Source organism: Acomys russatus, chromosome 26 (assembly GCF_903995435.1).
Source record: "Acomys russatus chromosome 26, mAcoRus1.1, whole genome shotgun sequence".
NCBI lineage: Eukaryota > Metazoa > Chordata > Mammalia > Rodentia > Muridae > Acomys > Acomys russatus.
The window spans coordinates 47,674,586-47,689,952 of record NC_067162.1 but is presented as its reverse complement, the minus strand read 5'-3'; the positions used below and the strand labels follow the sequence as shown (position 1 = coordinate 47,689,952).

The 15,367-nt window shown below is 49.2% G+C and overlaps 2 protein-coding genes across 2 annotated transcripts in view; one reads left to right on the top strand and one right to left on the bottom strand.

Annotated features, from left to right (window-relative positions):
• Positions 1-696, top strand: part of Fanca (FA complementation group A) — a 58,130-nt gene extending 57,434 nt beyond the window's left edge. Inside the window, exons 41-43 of the mRNA XM_051168617.1 lie at positions 3-171; positions 267-359; positions 565-696. Coding sequence (XP_051024574.1) covers positions 3-171; positions 267-359; positions 565-672 — 370 coding nt within the window. The 3' untranslated portion in view covers positions 673-696. The remainder of the gene's footprint in view (positions 1-2; positions 172-266; positions 360-564) is intronic.
• Positions 692-14,795, bottom strand: Znf276 (zinc finger protein 276). Its single transcript, XM_051168619.1, has 10 exons — positions 14,345-14,795; positions 14,022-14,068; positions 13,493-13,933; positions 11,834-11,912; positions 10,639-10,722; positions 3,610-3,720; positions 3,466-3,541; positions 3,074-3,191; positions 1,382-1,481; positions 692-1,310 (listed from the first exon to the last, which is right to left on the bottom strand). Exons 1-10 carry the CDS (start codon positions 14,626-14,628, stop codon positions 1,046-1,048), a joined length of 1,605 nt encoding a protein of 534 aa, XP_051024576.1. The 5' UTR covers positions 14,629-14,795; the 3' UTR covers positions 692-1,045.
• Positions 14,796-15,367: the final 572 nt, after the last annotated feature.

Genomic DNA, 15,367 nt, shown 5'->3' with positions numbered 1-15,367 from the left:
AGTCTTGTCTCCTGCTTCAGTCAAGATGCCGTCATCAAGGAAGAGGCTTTCCTGTATGTTGCTGTCGACATGTACCTCAAGCTGGTGCAGCTCTTTGTGGATGGGGAAACCAGGATCGTGTCACCTCAGGCCGGCAGAAGCCTAAAGCTCCAAGGCCATTCACTGCTCCAGGTAGGCTCCCTGCAGCCTGGCAGGCAGCCATTGCTTGGGAGCAGCACGTGGGACACGCTGGTGTGTCTAACCCTGACTGCCCGTCTCTGCTCTAGGGTGGCCCTGTTCAACTGGTAAGAGAAGCACGTGCTTTCCTGCTGCAGCTAATACCTCAGTGCCCAAAACGGTGCTTCTCCAACATGACAGAGGTAACAAACCCAGAGATCGCCTCCCTGAGTGACTTCACAGCTTAGGGAAAATGAAGCCACAACCCTGTGACTGTGAGATGGTGGCTGCACACCACTGACCCATCAGGCCGGCAGCACAACTCAAGTGTCCACCAGCTCCTAATTTGCAAACAACTTAGGCCATCCTGGGGGCGCTGTGGGCACTAAGGAGTGTTTTTTCTCACAGCTTCTGGCTGGCCGAGGAGACTGCGACCCTGAGGTGAGCAACGCCCTCCTGCAAAGGCAGCAGGCTGGTCCCAGCTTTGATCTCTCCCAGGAGCCTCTTCTGTTCTGACTGCACCCATCTCAGCGCACCAGCCGGCATCTTTGTAAATAATTTATTGCAAGCATAACATGGAGCTCTTATTACATTAGAAAGTAGATTACAAATCTCCTTGATTGCTCTAGTTAGGAAAAAAATTAATTATTCATAATCTGTGTGTGGCTTTAAATTGTTCAGTGTCCATAAGAAAATAAAACTGCTGGTACCACAGGAGGTTGAACTACACACCCTCGCCCTGAGAGAGGTGCCCTCCAACATATGGCTGCTGGATCTGTGAGGTGGGGTGCCGCATGGGGTCCAAGAGCAAGCAGAACTGTGCAGCAGTGAAGTGAGGACATTAAACTGTCCGTAAGCCTCACCACACCCAGCGTCCCACCTGCACTCCTCAGGTAGGCTCAGGCTTCACAGCCTCCATGGTCCCAGAGAGGCTCCGAGGCCCAGGTGGCGGCTCCGCTTCCAAAGGTGAGGCTTTGTCCTGGGTCTGGGTCAGGGGATGTACCATGGACATATGCACGTTGAGGTTGTGGGCCTTTTCAAACCTCCGGCCGCACTGGTCACAGGCGAAGTCCAGCTCAGTCTCTGCTTTGTGTTTGGTCATGTGGTACTTGAGGGATGCTCGCTGCCTGCACTGGAAGCCACAGACCTCACACCTGGGGGGCAGAGGCAGGTGAGGTAAGCTGTGCCTTGTCCCGGTCATAGGCAGTGCCCAGCCCACACTTACTGCAGTGGCTTGGCTCCTGAGTGGCGCATCTGGTGGACAAGAAGGTGCTTCCGCTGCTTGAAGGTCTGCCCACACTCGTCACAGATGTAATTGCGCACCTCTGCAAGACCAGAGCGGGTGTGAGCGCCTGTCCCAACACCCAGATCTGCTCCAGGAGGGGTGACAGTGATCACTGCGTTATACAACACAGGGTGTGCTCAATGTAAGACAAAATACGATTCTGATAGAACTTCACTGATAAAAGTTTCTAAATTCTGCTGGGCGTGGTGGCGCACGCCTTTAATCCCAGCACTCAGGAGGCAGAGGCAGGCGGATCTCTGTGAGTTCAAGACCAGCCTGGTCTACAAAGTGAGTCCAGGACAGCCAAGACTACACAGAGAAACCTTGTCTTGAAAAACCAAAAAAAAAAAGGGGGGGTGTTCTAAGTTCCTTTAAAATGCTGTTATATGGCTAGGTTCCCCCACAGAAATAGTGTGCATTTGGAGCCCTTTATTTAATTAAGTAGTTGATTCAGATTACATCTAATTTCTTCTCCCTCACTTATCATGTGGAGCTTCTTTGCTTGTTTCTGGCCTACAGAGAGAATTCACAGTGAAATATGTACACCACCAGCCCAGCCTGAAGCTCTTTCCAAAACAAAACAGATGGCCTTTGGGGCACAGAGCTCTAGAGAGCACTCTCTAGAAGCCATCCCAAAGCAGGGACCAAACAACGGAGATAAGCTCACAGGTGAAAGTAACACGGTTTGATGCACATTGGAAGTCATGAAACTAAACAGGAGCCATCAAGACTGATGACCTGAATTTAATCCCAGTTGGTAGGGGAGAGCCGATACCTACAAATTCTCTTCTGACCTCTGCACTATGCCATTTGCACTAATATGGTTTGTTTTTATTTTTATTTTGCCTCCTGTTTTTTGAGACAGGGTTTCTCTTTCCTCTGGGTATCCCTAGCTGTCCTTAAACTTTCTCTGTAGCCTAAACTGGCTTCAAACTGCCTCTGTTTACCAAGGGCTGGATTAAAAAGGCAGGTGCCGCCACCTCCCCTCTAGTGTTTGACTCTCTAGAAAGCTGCTGCTGTGTCCATCAGTGACTGGCTACTTTGAAGGTCTAGACTAAAGGAAGTTCTTCTATGAGGAGACCCGTGCCAGATGCTTAGAAGGAGTAGAGATTAAGACGCCAACATAGGGGCTGGAGAGATGGCTCAGTGGTTGCTGCACTTCCAGAGGTCCTGAGTTCAATTCCCAGCAACCACATGGTGGCTCACAATCATCTATAAATAGATCTGGTGCCCTCTTTTGGCATGCAGGCACACGTGTGGGCAGAATACTGTATAAATAATCTTTCTTTTTTTTTTTTTAAATCAACATATAGCTGGGTTTCATTATAAAACCAAGTAAATGATCCAGCAATAAAATGCACAAATGCTGATGTAAAAAAGGTCATTTATATAAACCTCAGAGAAATGTAATAATAATCTACCTAAATGACTGCCACAGATAATTTTTAGAGGTGATAAAGTCACAAGAGAGCACAAGGGTTCTATGCTGTCATTGCTGAGAAGTTGCTTAGACCTTGCTGGGGTAAGAACCCTGTTTCCATTGGGAATCCAACAGACAAGACTCAAATCTGCACAGATTCAGAACGCCTTAAAAGTCCGTCCCTCTGGCCTGGCGCAGCCTATAGTAGGTACCTGTGTGGATGAGCTTCACGTGCCGCTGCAGGTACCGGTCGATCATGAACACCTTGTTGCAGCCAGGATGTGGGCAGGGCCTTTCCCGGACCTCCTCATGGTGCTCCTTAATGTGCTTCTATGGGAAGGAGGGAGCAGCGAGCCTGTGCTTAATCTGAACACAACACTCCATCCCTGGAGAGCCTGGCTTGGCTAATGGAGAGACAGACAACTACTTCCTCCTTAGAGACGGGCTGACTCCACACCCTCTAGGATCATGGGAGCCCTTGGGAAGTCCGCAGGTGGCTCTGCAAATATACCTGGTGCCTCCAGCAGGTTCATGCTAATTCCCAGGAAAGCTTAGGGACACCCGCAGCTGACAGCAGCCCTGACTGAAGGTGACACCCACTCACCTTCATGCCATCAGCCCCTCGGTATACAGCTGTGCAGCCCTGGTAAGGACACTTGTAGATGGTGGGCAGCTCCTCTCTGTAAGGCAAAGCATATGTGGGGGTGCCAACCCAACATGCAAACGCCCCACCCTACAGCCTGCTTACCTCTCACATCGCAGCTTTTTCTTCCATCCCGGCTTGGGCCCAGGCTTCTTTCTGATTTTGGGCTCTTCTGGCCTCTTAGCTTCTCTGCTTTCACTCTTCTTAGCAGAGACCCTAGAGGGGGTTAAATTTAAAAAAAAACAAAAAAACTAGTGATTGCTTTTTTTCCATTTGCTTTTGAGAGATCTTTGTCTCTTCCTGCATCTAGTTTTCTTTAAGTTTTCCTGACTCAGCTGCCTCTGTGTAGACTACAGCCTCTTCTGTCATTAGCCGTGACAGTCAGTACAGGCCTGGGAGGGTTGAAGCCTTGAGGAATGCATTCAGCCAGGAAGCAGAACAGACGGTAGCATGGAGCACACATACTATCCCATGACACATTTCAGAATTAAAGTCCTGTGTGCTCAGTATCCAGATCAAGAAACGAAGATATTAAAAAAAAGAAAGAAAGAAAAGAAATGAAGATAAGGAAAATACAGAATTCCTAGTTTCCAGATGACCTCATAGGGGCTCAGCATTACTGTTGGACTTGAGATTCTGTCAGGCACCCAGGAGCCAGAGGTCATATCTCCAGCCCCAAATCTAGTTGTATTTCACACACTAACAATGAATAGTTCAAAAAGGAAACTAAGAAAACAGCTTCTGTTCAATAGCATCTAAAAGGACAAAAGGCCAGCATGACAGGGCATGGCTGACAGCAGTTGGGGGACACCGCAAGAGCCTGAAAGTGTGAGCACAGCCAGACCCCATCTCAAAACAAGCAAACGTTTAATCATCTCCAATTCCCGCAGCGTGTAGCACAATTGTAAAGCGGTGGACCAGTGTGCACAAGGCCTACATTTGATCCACTCTAAAACTAAAAATGGATGTATAGGGCATGCTGACTGCATGGGGGTCCTCTGCAAAAGCAAGACGTACACTTAACTGCTGAGCCAGTTCTCCAGATACCAATTAACAGAAGCTAAGCCAGGTCAAGCAGGCCTGAAATCCTAGCTAATCAAAACACTGAGGCAAAAAGATCACAAAGTACAGGCTAGTCTGAGCAACTTAGTGAGACCCTATTTAAAAATACAAAGGTTTGCTAGCCTGGTGTGCTGGCACACACCTGTAATCCCAACACTCAGGGAGGCAGAGGCAGGTGGGTCTCTGAGTTTGAGCCCAGCCTGGTCTACAAAGCAAGTCCAGGACAGCCAAGGCTACACAGAGAAACAGAATAAAATAAGAATACGACATTTTAAAAAGAAAAGTGTGTGGTGAGACAGCTCTGCAGAACGCTTAGGATATGCAAAGCCCTCAGTCCAATACCCTGAATCTCAATAAAAATAAAAACCAATAAACAAAACCCAGGTGCTTTGCTATTTACTTACTTGCCAGTGCTTTAGGACCAGCCCTATCTTCCTGGGATTCTGCATATTTAGGATAGAGTTGGCTGGGCATGGTGGCGCACAACTGTAATCTCAGCACTTGAGAGGCCGAGGCAGGTGGATCGCTGTGAGTTCGAGGCCAGCCTGGTCTACAATGTGAGTCCAGGACAGCCAGGGCTACACAGAGAAACCCTGTCATGAAAAACCAAACAAAAAGGAATAGAGTTGACCAGAGAAAGTGAAAGACTTGTATGTTAAAAACTGCATAACACTTAAAGACATTTAACTAATATATATGGGATGTGATGTCACCAGGAGACAGAAGCAGAAGGACCCTGAGTTCAAGGCCAGCCTGAGGTACATAGCTAGACCCTGTCACTCAAGGAAAACCAAAAAATCCTAGTATTAAGATAGCTATGAAAAAGAAAAGACTGTGACTGCCAGGCAGTGGTGGCGCATGCCTTTAATCCCAGCATTTGAAAGGCAGGGCAGGCAGGTGGATCTCCTGAGGACAAGGTCAGCCAAGGCTACATAGAAACCTTGTCTCAAAAAAATAAAGCGGGAAAAAAAAGATGGCTATAATTTATTTTGGTTGTCAAATTGCTTACATCTAGAATCAAAAGGAAACCTGCTGGCCATCTATGTCTGTGAAAGATGAGAGTCTCTGAAGTGGGAAGACCCACCCTTAAATGTGGGTAGCAACTTAGAGTGGCAGCCAAGATGAAAGGACATGAGAAAGAAAGCTTTGCTTTGCTTTCCTTCAGTATCCTGGCAAGTTCAACTATTGCTGCTACATCCCTTTGCTGATACCAGACCACAGGCTTCTGATGTGGACTGAACCAGTGGCTACCCAGGATTCCTCCAGGCCTTCAACACCAGGTTAAGACTGCAAAGGCGCCTACCATCAAGGACTGCGCAACTACTCAGTTCTCAGCTCTCCAGTAAGACATGCAGTTAGACTTCTCGAAGCTGTACCATGTAGGCCAGTCTATCTCATTTTAATATCTACTCAGCCTGTTCCTTTCCAGAACTGAGTGCAATGGCAACACAGTCCACCCAAACCATCTACAGACTCACTGAGATCCCTGTCAAAAGTCAGGGTGGAAGCAGGTTGTGGTGACACATGCGTGTAATTTCAGGATGTAATTCCGAGGATGAGACAGGAGCACAAGTTCAAAACTTGCCTGAGCCAAAGAGCAAGACCTGGCCAGGTGGTGGCGGCTCACACCTGTAATCCCAGCACTCAGGGAGGCAGAGGCAGGAGGATCTCTGAGTTTGAGGCCAGCCTGCTCTACAGAATGAGAACCAGGGCAACCAGGGGTACACAGAGAATCTCTGTCCCACAAACCAGCGCCCCCCAAAGGAAAGCAAGACCCTGTCTCAAAAACTAATAAAAACAGAAGACTAAGGAGGACAGCTCACAAGGGTCTGGGATCAATCTCCAGAATGGCAAAAATAAATAAATATACAGGTAACATTTTTGGGGGACCAAAATCAGCTGGACTGAAATTTTACATAGAACTTTTGGAGACAAATAGACAGCCAAACAAGGTTCTTGGTGTTGTGAGGCAGGATCTCGTGCAGTCTAAACTGTGCTGGTGCTAAAGAGTTGGCTCAGTGGCTAAGATACTTTTTGCTCTTGCAGAGGACCTAGGTTCAATTCCTAGCACCACATGGCACCTAACAAGCAGGATCTGACACCCTCTCTGACCTCTGAGGGCACTGCATGCACCTGGCATAGATATACATGCAGGCAAACAGCCATGCACATAAACTAAATAAATCTTTAAAAAATAAAACAGCGCCGGGTAGTGGTGGCACACGCCTTTATTCCCAGCACTCGGGAGGCAGAAGCAGGCGGATCGCTGTGAGTTCGAAGCCAGCCTGGTCTACAAAGTTAGTCCAGCACAGCCAAGGCTACACAGAGAAATCCTGTCTCAAAAACAAAAAACAAAAAATAAATAAAATGGCTGCATGCAGTGGCGTACGCCTTTAATTCCAGCACTCTGCAGAGGCAGGTGATCTCTGTGAGTTTGAGACCAGCCTGGTCTACAAAGAGAGTTCCAGGACAGCCAGGGCTATTACACAGAGAAACTATGCCTTGAAAAACAAAAAAAAATTTAGTAGTAGTAGTAATACTAATAATAAACAATGGGTGACAGTGTCTCATATCTTTAATCTTTGTACTCAGGAAGAAGGCAGAGGCAGGCAGATCTCTGTGTGTTAAAGGCCAGCCTGGTCTACAGACAAGTTACAGCAGGACAGCCAGGGCTACATAGAGAAACCTTGCCTCAAAAAACAAACCCCCGTCAAAAAAATAATGATAACAGCAAATAGTTAATTTTTTTTTAATTAAGGCGGACATAACAGTACACACTTTAATCTCAACATTCAGAAGACAAATGCAGATGGATCTCTGATTCTGAGGCCATCCTGATCTACACAAAAAGGACCAGACCAGATACATAATGAGACTCCATCTCAGAGTTAAAAGCATGTATCACTTATAAAGTCAGCATGTGGAGGTCAAGGCGGTAGGATCAGTTCAAAGTCACCTTCAGCTACGCATGGTATTCAAGGCCAGCCTGGAATACATGAAATCCTTAAAAACCAGAACAGACCTAAGTAGCCCCGCATGGGCACACAGCACAGCTCTCAGGAGCTGGAGCAGGAGGGTAAGAATGGACAGGCCTGCTTGAGTTACAAAGTGGGTTGTGAGCTACACAGGGACTTCTGTTTGGGGAGGGGCGTTGAGATGGTTTCTCTGTGTAGCTTTGGCTGTCCAGGACTCGCTTTGCAGACCTCAAGCCCAGAGATCACCTGCTTTGCCTCCCAAGTGCTGGGATTACAGGTGTGGGCCAACTTGCCTGACTTTACACAGAGAATTCGAGATTAGTCAGAGCTATATATAGCAGACAGGGTCTCAAAAAGAACACCAAAAACAAAAAACCAAAACTCACTAGGCCACAGCAGGAAGGCTGTTCCACCTGTGCCTGTGTAATAAGTGTCTAGTGTCCCCTCTCACCTGTCTGGCTAAGAGGGGTGGCCTTCTCTGTCAGTAACTCCCTTGCGCACTAGGTTACATGTGTTTAGAGCAGGAAGCTCTGCAGTCTGCGCCCTGCGCTTCAATCCTAGATGACTGCTCTCTCCTCCAAGCTTAATCATGATGCTCTCACCAGCCCATCTCTGCAGCTCTGTCAGTCACTCAGGACCCGCCAGCCAGCACTCCCAAGGCTGAAGATGTAAATATGTGAATAGGTACAAAACCCAAGAGTTTCTTGATGCCCTATCCTCAAAAGTCCTCTGCTGTGGAGCTAGAGAGACAGCTCAGAGGTTGCTAAGCACTGGCTGTTCTTGCAGAGGGCCCAGGGTTAGCTCCCAGCACTCACATGGCAGCTTACAACTGTCTATTATTCCTGTCCCAGGAGATCTGATGCCCTCTTCTGACCTCCAAGGGCTCCAGCACGCACTTGATACACATATAGACACTCAGAGCGCACGCGCACACACACACAGACACACACACACACACACATTAAAATATATACATATGCCAGGCATGGTGGCGCACGTCTTTAATCCCAGCACTCGGAGACAGAAGCAGGCAGACTGATGTGAGTTTGAGGCCAGCCTGGTCTACAAAGTGAGTCTAGGACAGCCAAGACTAACACAGACAGACCTTGTCTTGAAAAAAAAAAACCAAAAAAAACCCATATTTATTTTACATTTACACTTATATTTAAAAACAACTGTTGCCGGGCGTGGTGGCGCACGCCTTTAATCCCAGCACTCGGGAGGCAGAGGCAGGCGGATCGATGTGAGTTCGAGGCCAGCCTGGTCTACAAAGTGAGTCCAGGATGGCCAAGGCTACACAGAGAAACCCTGTCTCGAAAAACCAAAAAAACAAACAAACAAAACAAAATAAAAACAACTGTTTGAGCCGGGTAGTGGTGGCCCACGCCTTTAATCCCAGCACTCGGGAGGCAGAGGCAGGTGGACTTGCTGTGAGTTCGAGGCCAGCCTGGTCTACAAAGTGAGTCCAAGACAGCCAAGGCTACACAGAGAAACTTTGTCTCGAAAAACCGAAAATAAATAAATAAATAAATACAAACATCCATTTGAAGCCAGAGGCTCTGGTGGTACATGCCTTTAATCCCAGCACTCAGGAGGCAGAAGCAGGTGAATCTCTGAGTTCAAGGCCAGCCTCATCTACAAAGTGAATTTCAGGATGGCTAGGACTGACAGAGAAAGCCCATTTCAAACACCGACTCTCCAGCTGAGTCTTGGGGAGCACTCAGGCCAGTGTGCCTTATGAGCACACAGAGAAATGTGTCCACTGGCATCTAGTCCCACCTCCTGCACTAAATCCTTCACTGTACTAAAGGTGTCCCTCCCTAAGTGCATCATCTTCACCTCAAGTCTTGTTGAGACAGTGAGTGTGCAGTCGAGCATGCTGTTAACAGCTCAGCCACAGTGATGGTAGAACCACCACTTCCTCCTCCTATCCTAGCCTGGACCCCCAAAATACCTACAAAAGTGGCTAAACACGGAGGTCGCTGAAAAGGGAACAAAGTTCCTTATAGCAGCCCAGTCTGCACTCTGGCCATGCTTTCATGGAGCCATTCCCTGTTGGCGACCAGCCAGCTCTGTCCTGTGAGGCCTACTGAAGTGACGTGGCTTGGCACTGCATCCTGATTCTGATGTCCCATGTCTCCCACTCTACTCTTATTTCTCTTTCCATAGGAATATTAGAATTTACATTAAAAAGAAAAAAAACAAGTACAAAACCAAAGAAATTCTCAAATCTTTTGAAGGATTTTCCTGGCTGGCAATGTGGTGCCAAGAACTGCATGCTCTTTGGATCTTCACTCTGAACTCTGAAATGCTCAGAGCACTGTGGCAATCCAGCCATCACTAACCAGCTATTAGGGGCATGGGTATTCTTGGAACAGGGCTAGAAGGAAAGAGACCCAAGTAAAAACTAGCTCTGCCTTTCCTTGTTAATGCCCTGTGTTTGTTTAAAGAAAAAAAGGGGAAAGCCAAAGCAAAATCACACGAAGAACAAACAATGTCGTGACCAAAGAAATCAGAAGGAGCAACCCAAGGACGGTCACCAGGCCGAGTCCCTGGCGTCACAAGAGGCATGAGCCAGCAAGATGCCCACTAAAAAACTCCCTACCACAGGCTACCTGCCACCTTGTCACACAAACTCAGACCAGGTCCCCAAGCCACAAAAAAGTGACCAAAAGTCAAAGGAAATGCTATCCTATTCAGCTGCTTGCCTGGCCTTTCAAACACACCTTCTGACTCACTTAGGAGGCGATGAGTGGCTCAGCAGCTGAAGGGCACCTGCCACCCAGTCTGACAACCTGAGTTCGATCCTTAGGGCCAACATGGTGGAAGTGGTCCTCTGTCGTCCTCCCCATGAGCAAAACACACACACACACACACACACACACACACACACCAGACACACAATAAATAAATAAGCATACACAATAAGATAGACAGACAGCAAACGGACAGATAGATGGAAGCCATGCTCACTAGACTTGGGAGATGGGGCCGGAGGAAAAATAGATGAGCTGACCAAGGCCAGTCAGAAAGTATGAGCCTCCATATCCCAACATCGCTCTAGAAGGCATGTGCTTAGACAGGGCCAGACTCTTACTTCCTGTCTGGGTAAGGCTGGAAGGACTCATCCGAGGACTGTGGGGTTTGCTTCTTATCACTCTCATCTTCACTCAGGAAGTCTCTAGGAAAGATAAGAGAGCTTTCAGCAAAGCACTGACCTGCGTGGGCAGCAAACCCAACCCGACCTCCTGTGTAGACACCACAGACTCCGTCCCCAGCCCATGCTTCGCTTCCAAACATGTCTTCAGAAACTTAAAATCCCTAACTGCTCAATCTCTGCTCTAAGGGAAGAACAAGCCAGTCACTGAAACCAAGCAGGCTAGCCACCCTCCCTGTAGGCCACTCTTTCCAAACTCTGGAGGGCTTATTCATTTACAGCCAGGGAGAGCGTGGAGACGTAAAGGTAGATGATCAAAGGGGCTGTTTCACCCATCGACTGTGAACACAGGCACACTGTTAGCCATTTCAAAGTTCACAACAGAGGGGGAAAAGTTTATGACCTTCCCCCTAAACATGAGTCACTGGCCTCTGTTAAGCAGCAAACAGCCCATCTAGAAGCCCACGGTGTTCCCCACAGGCCACCGGCTTTCTGGATGGGGTAAGGCCTGAGGCTACAGACAGTCTAACAGCCCAGAGATACAGCTGGGCCTCACAGGAGTCAAACCAAATTTAGGGTGTCCCTTCTATTTGGATGGAGATGCATCTGCACCCCAGCCTAAGCCGTGGAGCAGGACAGAAGGGGTAAACACCACTGAGTAGTTCTCAGCCCAGAGCTGACAGACCCTATACACCCCTTCCAAGGGAGGCCTGTTCTCTCCTCAGCCTACACAGCTTCTACTTCCAGTCTCGACATCACTACCCAAAAGGGTCTGGATCTAGCATGCCCTGTTCTAGTGACACCTGGAGCTGGTAAAAAGCTAAGACCTTTCAAGAAGCAGCACACAGAAAACAGCAGAGGACGAACCCTGGGGCAGGTTAAATGAGGCAATTCCAAAATGCTTTGGGTCAGAATAGGAACTGTGCTTCCCCTGCGGTGTGCTTCATCTGGGTGCCTCTGGGACCAGAGCCAAGCCAGGAGCCAGAGGCCTCAGAACTCCCTGGCCACTCCTCTCCCCCCCACCTGTGAGAAGGAGGGAAGGCACATGTGCCAGCCAAGGGTAGCAGCTCTAGGGAGGCTGAGTCTGATTGTCAAAGGAAGAATTTTAGGCTTTTTAAACCCACTCTTCTCTCACCCCTCAGAAAGGTCACTGAACTCGTCTTTTACCCGATCATCCGAGGTTGAAGATGGAACCTGCTTCTCACCCAGTTGCCCTGGAAAACAAAGAACAGCTCTGGTTATCAACACTGAGCACAGAAAGGGCCTCATCTGTAAGGGGCAATGCCCCTGTCTAAGGACATCGCCTTCCTTACTGGGGCCAGGAGGTCTCTGGCTTCATTTTCCTCTATTCTCAGCCCCTACTCACTATGCCAGTCTCTGTCCACAGGTGCAGGAGGCACCATGGTCAGCAAGCTGACCTTCTCAGATTCAGGCCACTGTTGTAGGTTGAGAATGGCCCACTGGATAATTTATTACATCTTAAAGGCTACCGTTATCACAAGAGGTGTACACACACTTACAAAGCCAAGCACTCTGTGACATCCTCTCTGAGCCTTGGATGGAGTCCATATCTGTATTATGTCTATGAACTACAAGGCTACCAACATTTTTAATGTTCTAAACATTTTCTTTTTTCTTTCTTTCTTTCTTTTTTTTTTTGGTTTTTCGAGACAGGGTTTCTCTGTGTAGCCTTGGCTGTCCTAGACTCACTTTGTAGACCAGGCTGGCCTCAAACTCACAGCGATTTGCCTGCCTCTGCCTTCCAAGTGCTGGGATTAAAGGCGTGCGCCACCATTGCCCGGCTTCTAAACATTTTCATGTGTATGACTGCTTTGCCTGTGTTCATGGCTGCTGCCAGCATAGGCCAGAAGAGGACTTTGAATCCTGGAGCTGGAGTAATAGGTGGTGAGGAGCTGCCATGTGGGTACTGAAAGCTGAACCAAGGTCTTTTGCAGGGGCAGCAGGTGCTCTTAACTGATGAGCCCGATCTTCAACCCTCTGGGGTTTTTTGTTGTTGTTTGGTTTGTTTTTTGTTTTTTGAGACAGGGTCTCTCTCTACATAGCCTTGGCTCCATCCTGAAACTCTCTATGTAGAAATGGCTGGCCTCAAATTCACAGAGATCCGCCTGCCTTTGCTGCCCAAGTGCTGGGAGTCAAGGTGTGTGCCACTGTGCTCGGCAACCCTCCAGCACATTTAAAGGCCCCATTGTAGGATCTGCAGGTGGGAACCAGCTGAGCACCCGGAGTGGCCATGTACACTAGCAGATGAAGGCAACAGACAGGCAGGAAGCTGGCCCAGCTCTCCCACATGCTGCCTAGGCGCAGCTGTGTCCACCCCATAGCACATGCAAGGGGTCCAGTCAGCAAGCGTCCACACTGCGGTAAAGCAGCAGCCTCATTGTCTGCCTCCACGGCCTCAGACAATGACCTCATTCTTCTCTCTCCCTCAGTCCCCGCAGCCTACAGGAACAGCCAGTACCCTTGGGTCTAAGGACAGACATAAAGGAAGACTGGGAGCCAGATGAGCATGTCGTTACAGACACTATGAATTAGAGGCCTTCTTGTGAAGGAACAAGAAGGCGAGACAGGCAGGTAGGGCCAGCCTATTCTTAAGTACTAGAATAGCCTCAGTACCTATGGGGACGCACTGAGGCTGGATCCTCATCTTCTCCCACCAGCTTCCTCCACCATACCACGATCTACACCCAAAGAGTACAGACGTCTGCTTTCTGCTGAAGACAGCCTTGGTCAGGACACTGAATCCTGTTCTAGCATGAGCCACAGTGCTGCTTACCTGGGGCCTCACTGGGAGCCAAGCTTGGCTGAGTATAGGGGCCCAGTCCAGGTCCCGCAGAGTCTCCATGTGAGTGCAGTAGGGCCACATCCATACTGGACAGGGTCTTGGTCTCAGGTCCAACTTGGGTTTCTCTAGCCTGGCAGAGCTGAGAGGCAGCTCCAGGGGGGTTTGAGTTCTGGGCCAGCCGTGGTGATAACTCCTTGACCCATGCCCATTTCACTGCTAATGCACTGTCCAGAAAAAGCGCTCTGCAGCTGGAGTCTGTGTCCATGGTGAAGTCATGACCCTGGTCGCAGCCCCACACAGCCTGGATGATGCCGCAGTACTCAGAGGACAGTGTCCTCTGGAGGCTGGGCAGAGACCCACAGTTGGCTGCATGTTCGTGTACCCAGCCCACCAAGCTGTGCAGACACCGGGGGCTCGAGGTGATCAGGTCAGCTGAGGAGAATCGACAGAAATGTCAGTCTCATGGTGGCCAACATTAGGCCCAACCTGGAATGCCCACCCTGGCACAAATAGCACTCACCCATACGTGCTTCCTCCTCTGCCGCTGTGGGAGGCTGGGCACCGACCCTGCAAAGCATCAGTGTGGTCGCAGTTTAGGAACCTCTCAAGGTCACAGACCTCTCTAGCTGTCTTCCCCAGGGACCCTCTGCTAGCATCCCTGTTCCCTCTCTTCTGTGATGGCTCCTCATCCTCTGTAAACCTTGCCACCACAGCACCTCACTGTAGCGCTATGAGGGGCTTGTACGGGCTTCTGTCCACCCCACAAGTCACTGCCTTAAATCAACACCCAGAAAACAGGGCGGTGAACCCCTGAAGGTCCCAAGAAATCCAACAAGGTCCTACTTTGTACAAGGTTTCCGTTGGCCGGCCGGGGAGACATTGACTCTCTCTAAGAAGGACCTGAGAAGGCTGTGGCACTGGTAGAACTGGGCGTAGCAGTTCCTGCAGACAAACTGAGGCAGGGCCGGGTCCTGGTGCACAGCAACACCCAGAAGACGCTGGAAGTCCCGAATGAAGACACGCTCCCCTGGCGACAGTCTCTCTGAGGTCTCCCCAGGCACTCTGTCAGAGATGCTGCGGAGGCTCCGTGAGGAAAACTTCCCATGGCAGAGGCGACAGTGCCCCATAGCAAGAGTTCGGCCTGCTCCTGAGCAAAGAAGCAAATGTGACGTAAGTGAGGTACTTGCAGTGTGATGCTCACACTTCCCACTGGCCTCCTAACCCTGAAGCAGACACATGGTCTCCCCAGGCTTCCTAAACACACTAGCAGCAGGGCGCAAGGGCTGGCCTTTCTCACTGAACAGTCAACTTTTGGAGAGATACTATAAGAAATCTTTCAAATCTTTTTTTTTGTTTTTGTTTTTGTTTTTTTTTGGAGGGAGGGTCTCACTGTGCAGCCCAAGCTGGGGCTTATAATCCTCCTGCCTCAGACTCCCAAGAGCTGGGATGACAGGCACATGCCACTGTGCCCAGCTCCTTTCAAAGAAGCCCAGATGCCTCCAACGTAGATGGAATGTTAACTAGTGCTCAACATCCTGATTCTGAAAATGTACACGGGCTGTGCCGCAAGAAACTGACTCACTGTCCATCTATAGGCGCCCTATCCGCAGAAAGTGGAAAAGACCACCTCACTGCCTGCCCCTGGGGGCACTAAAGGACAGCATACATAGGAAAGTCACTCTCAAATGAAGAACACTACCCAAGTGTGATACAAACTGATGCTGTTACCTTCACCAGCTGTTGCTTATACACAAACTCTCTCGGCCAGACAAGGAGCAAACCGTTTACTTAGCTCAGTTCCCACCACAGGTTAATGGTCTGTTTTAACCTACAAGAGCCTGGGGTTCAGAGAAGTTAAGTAAATAC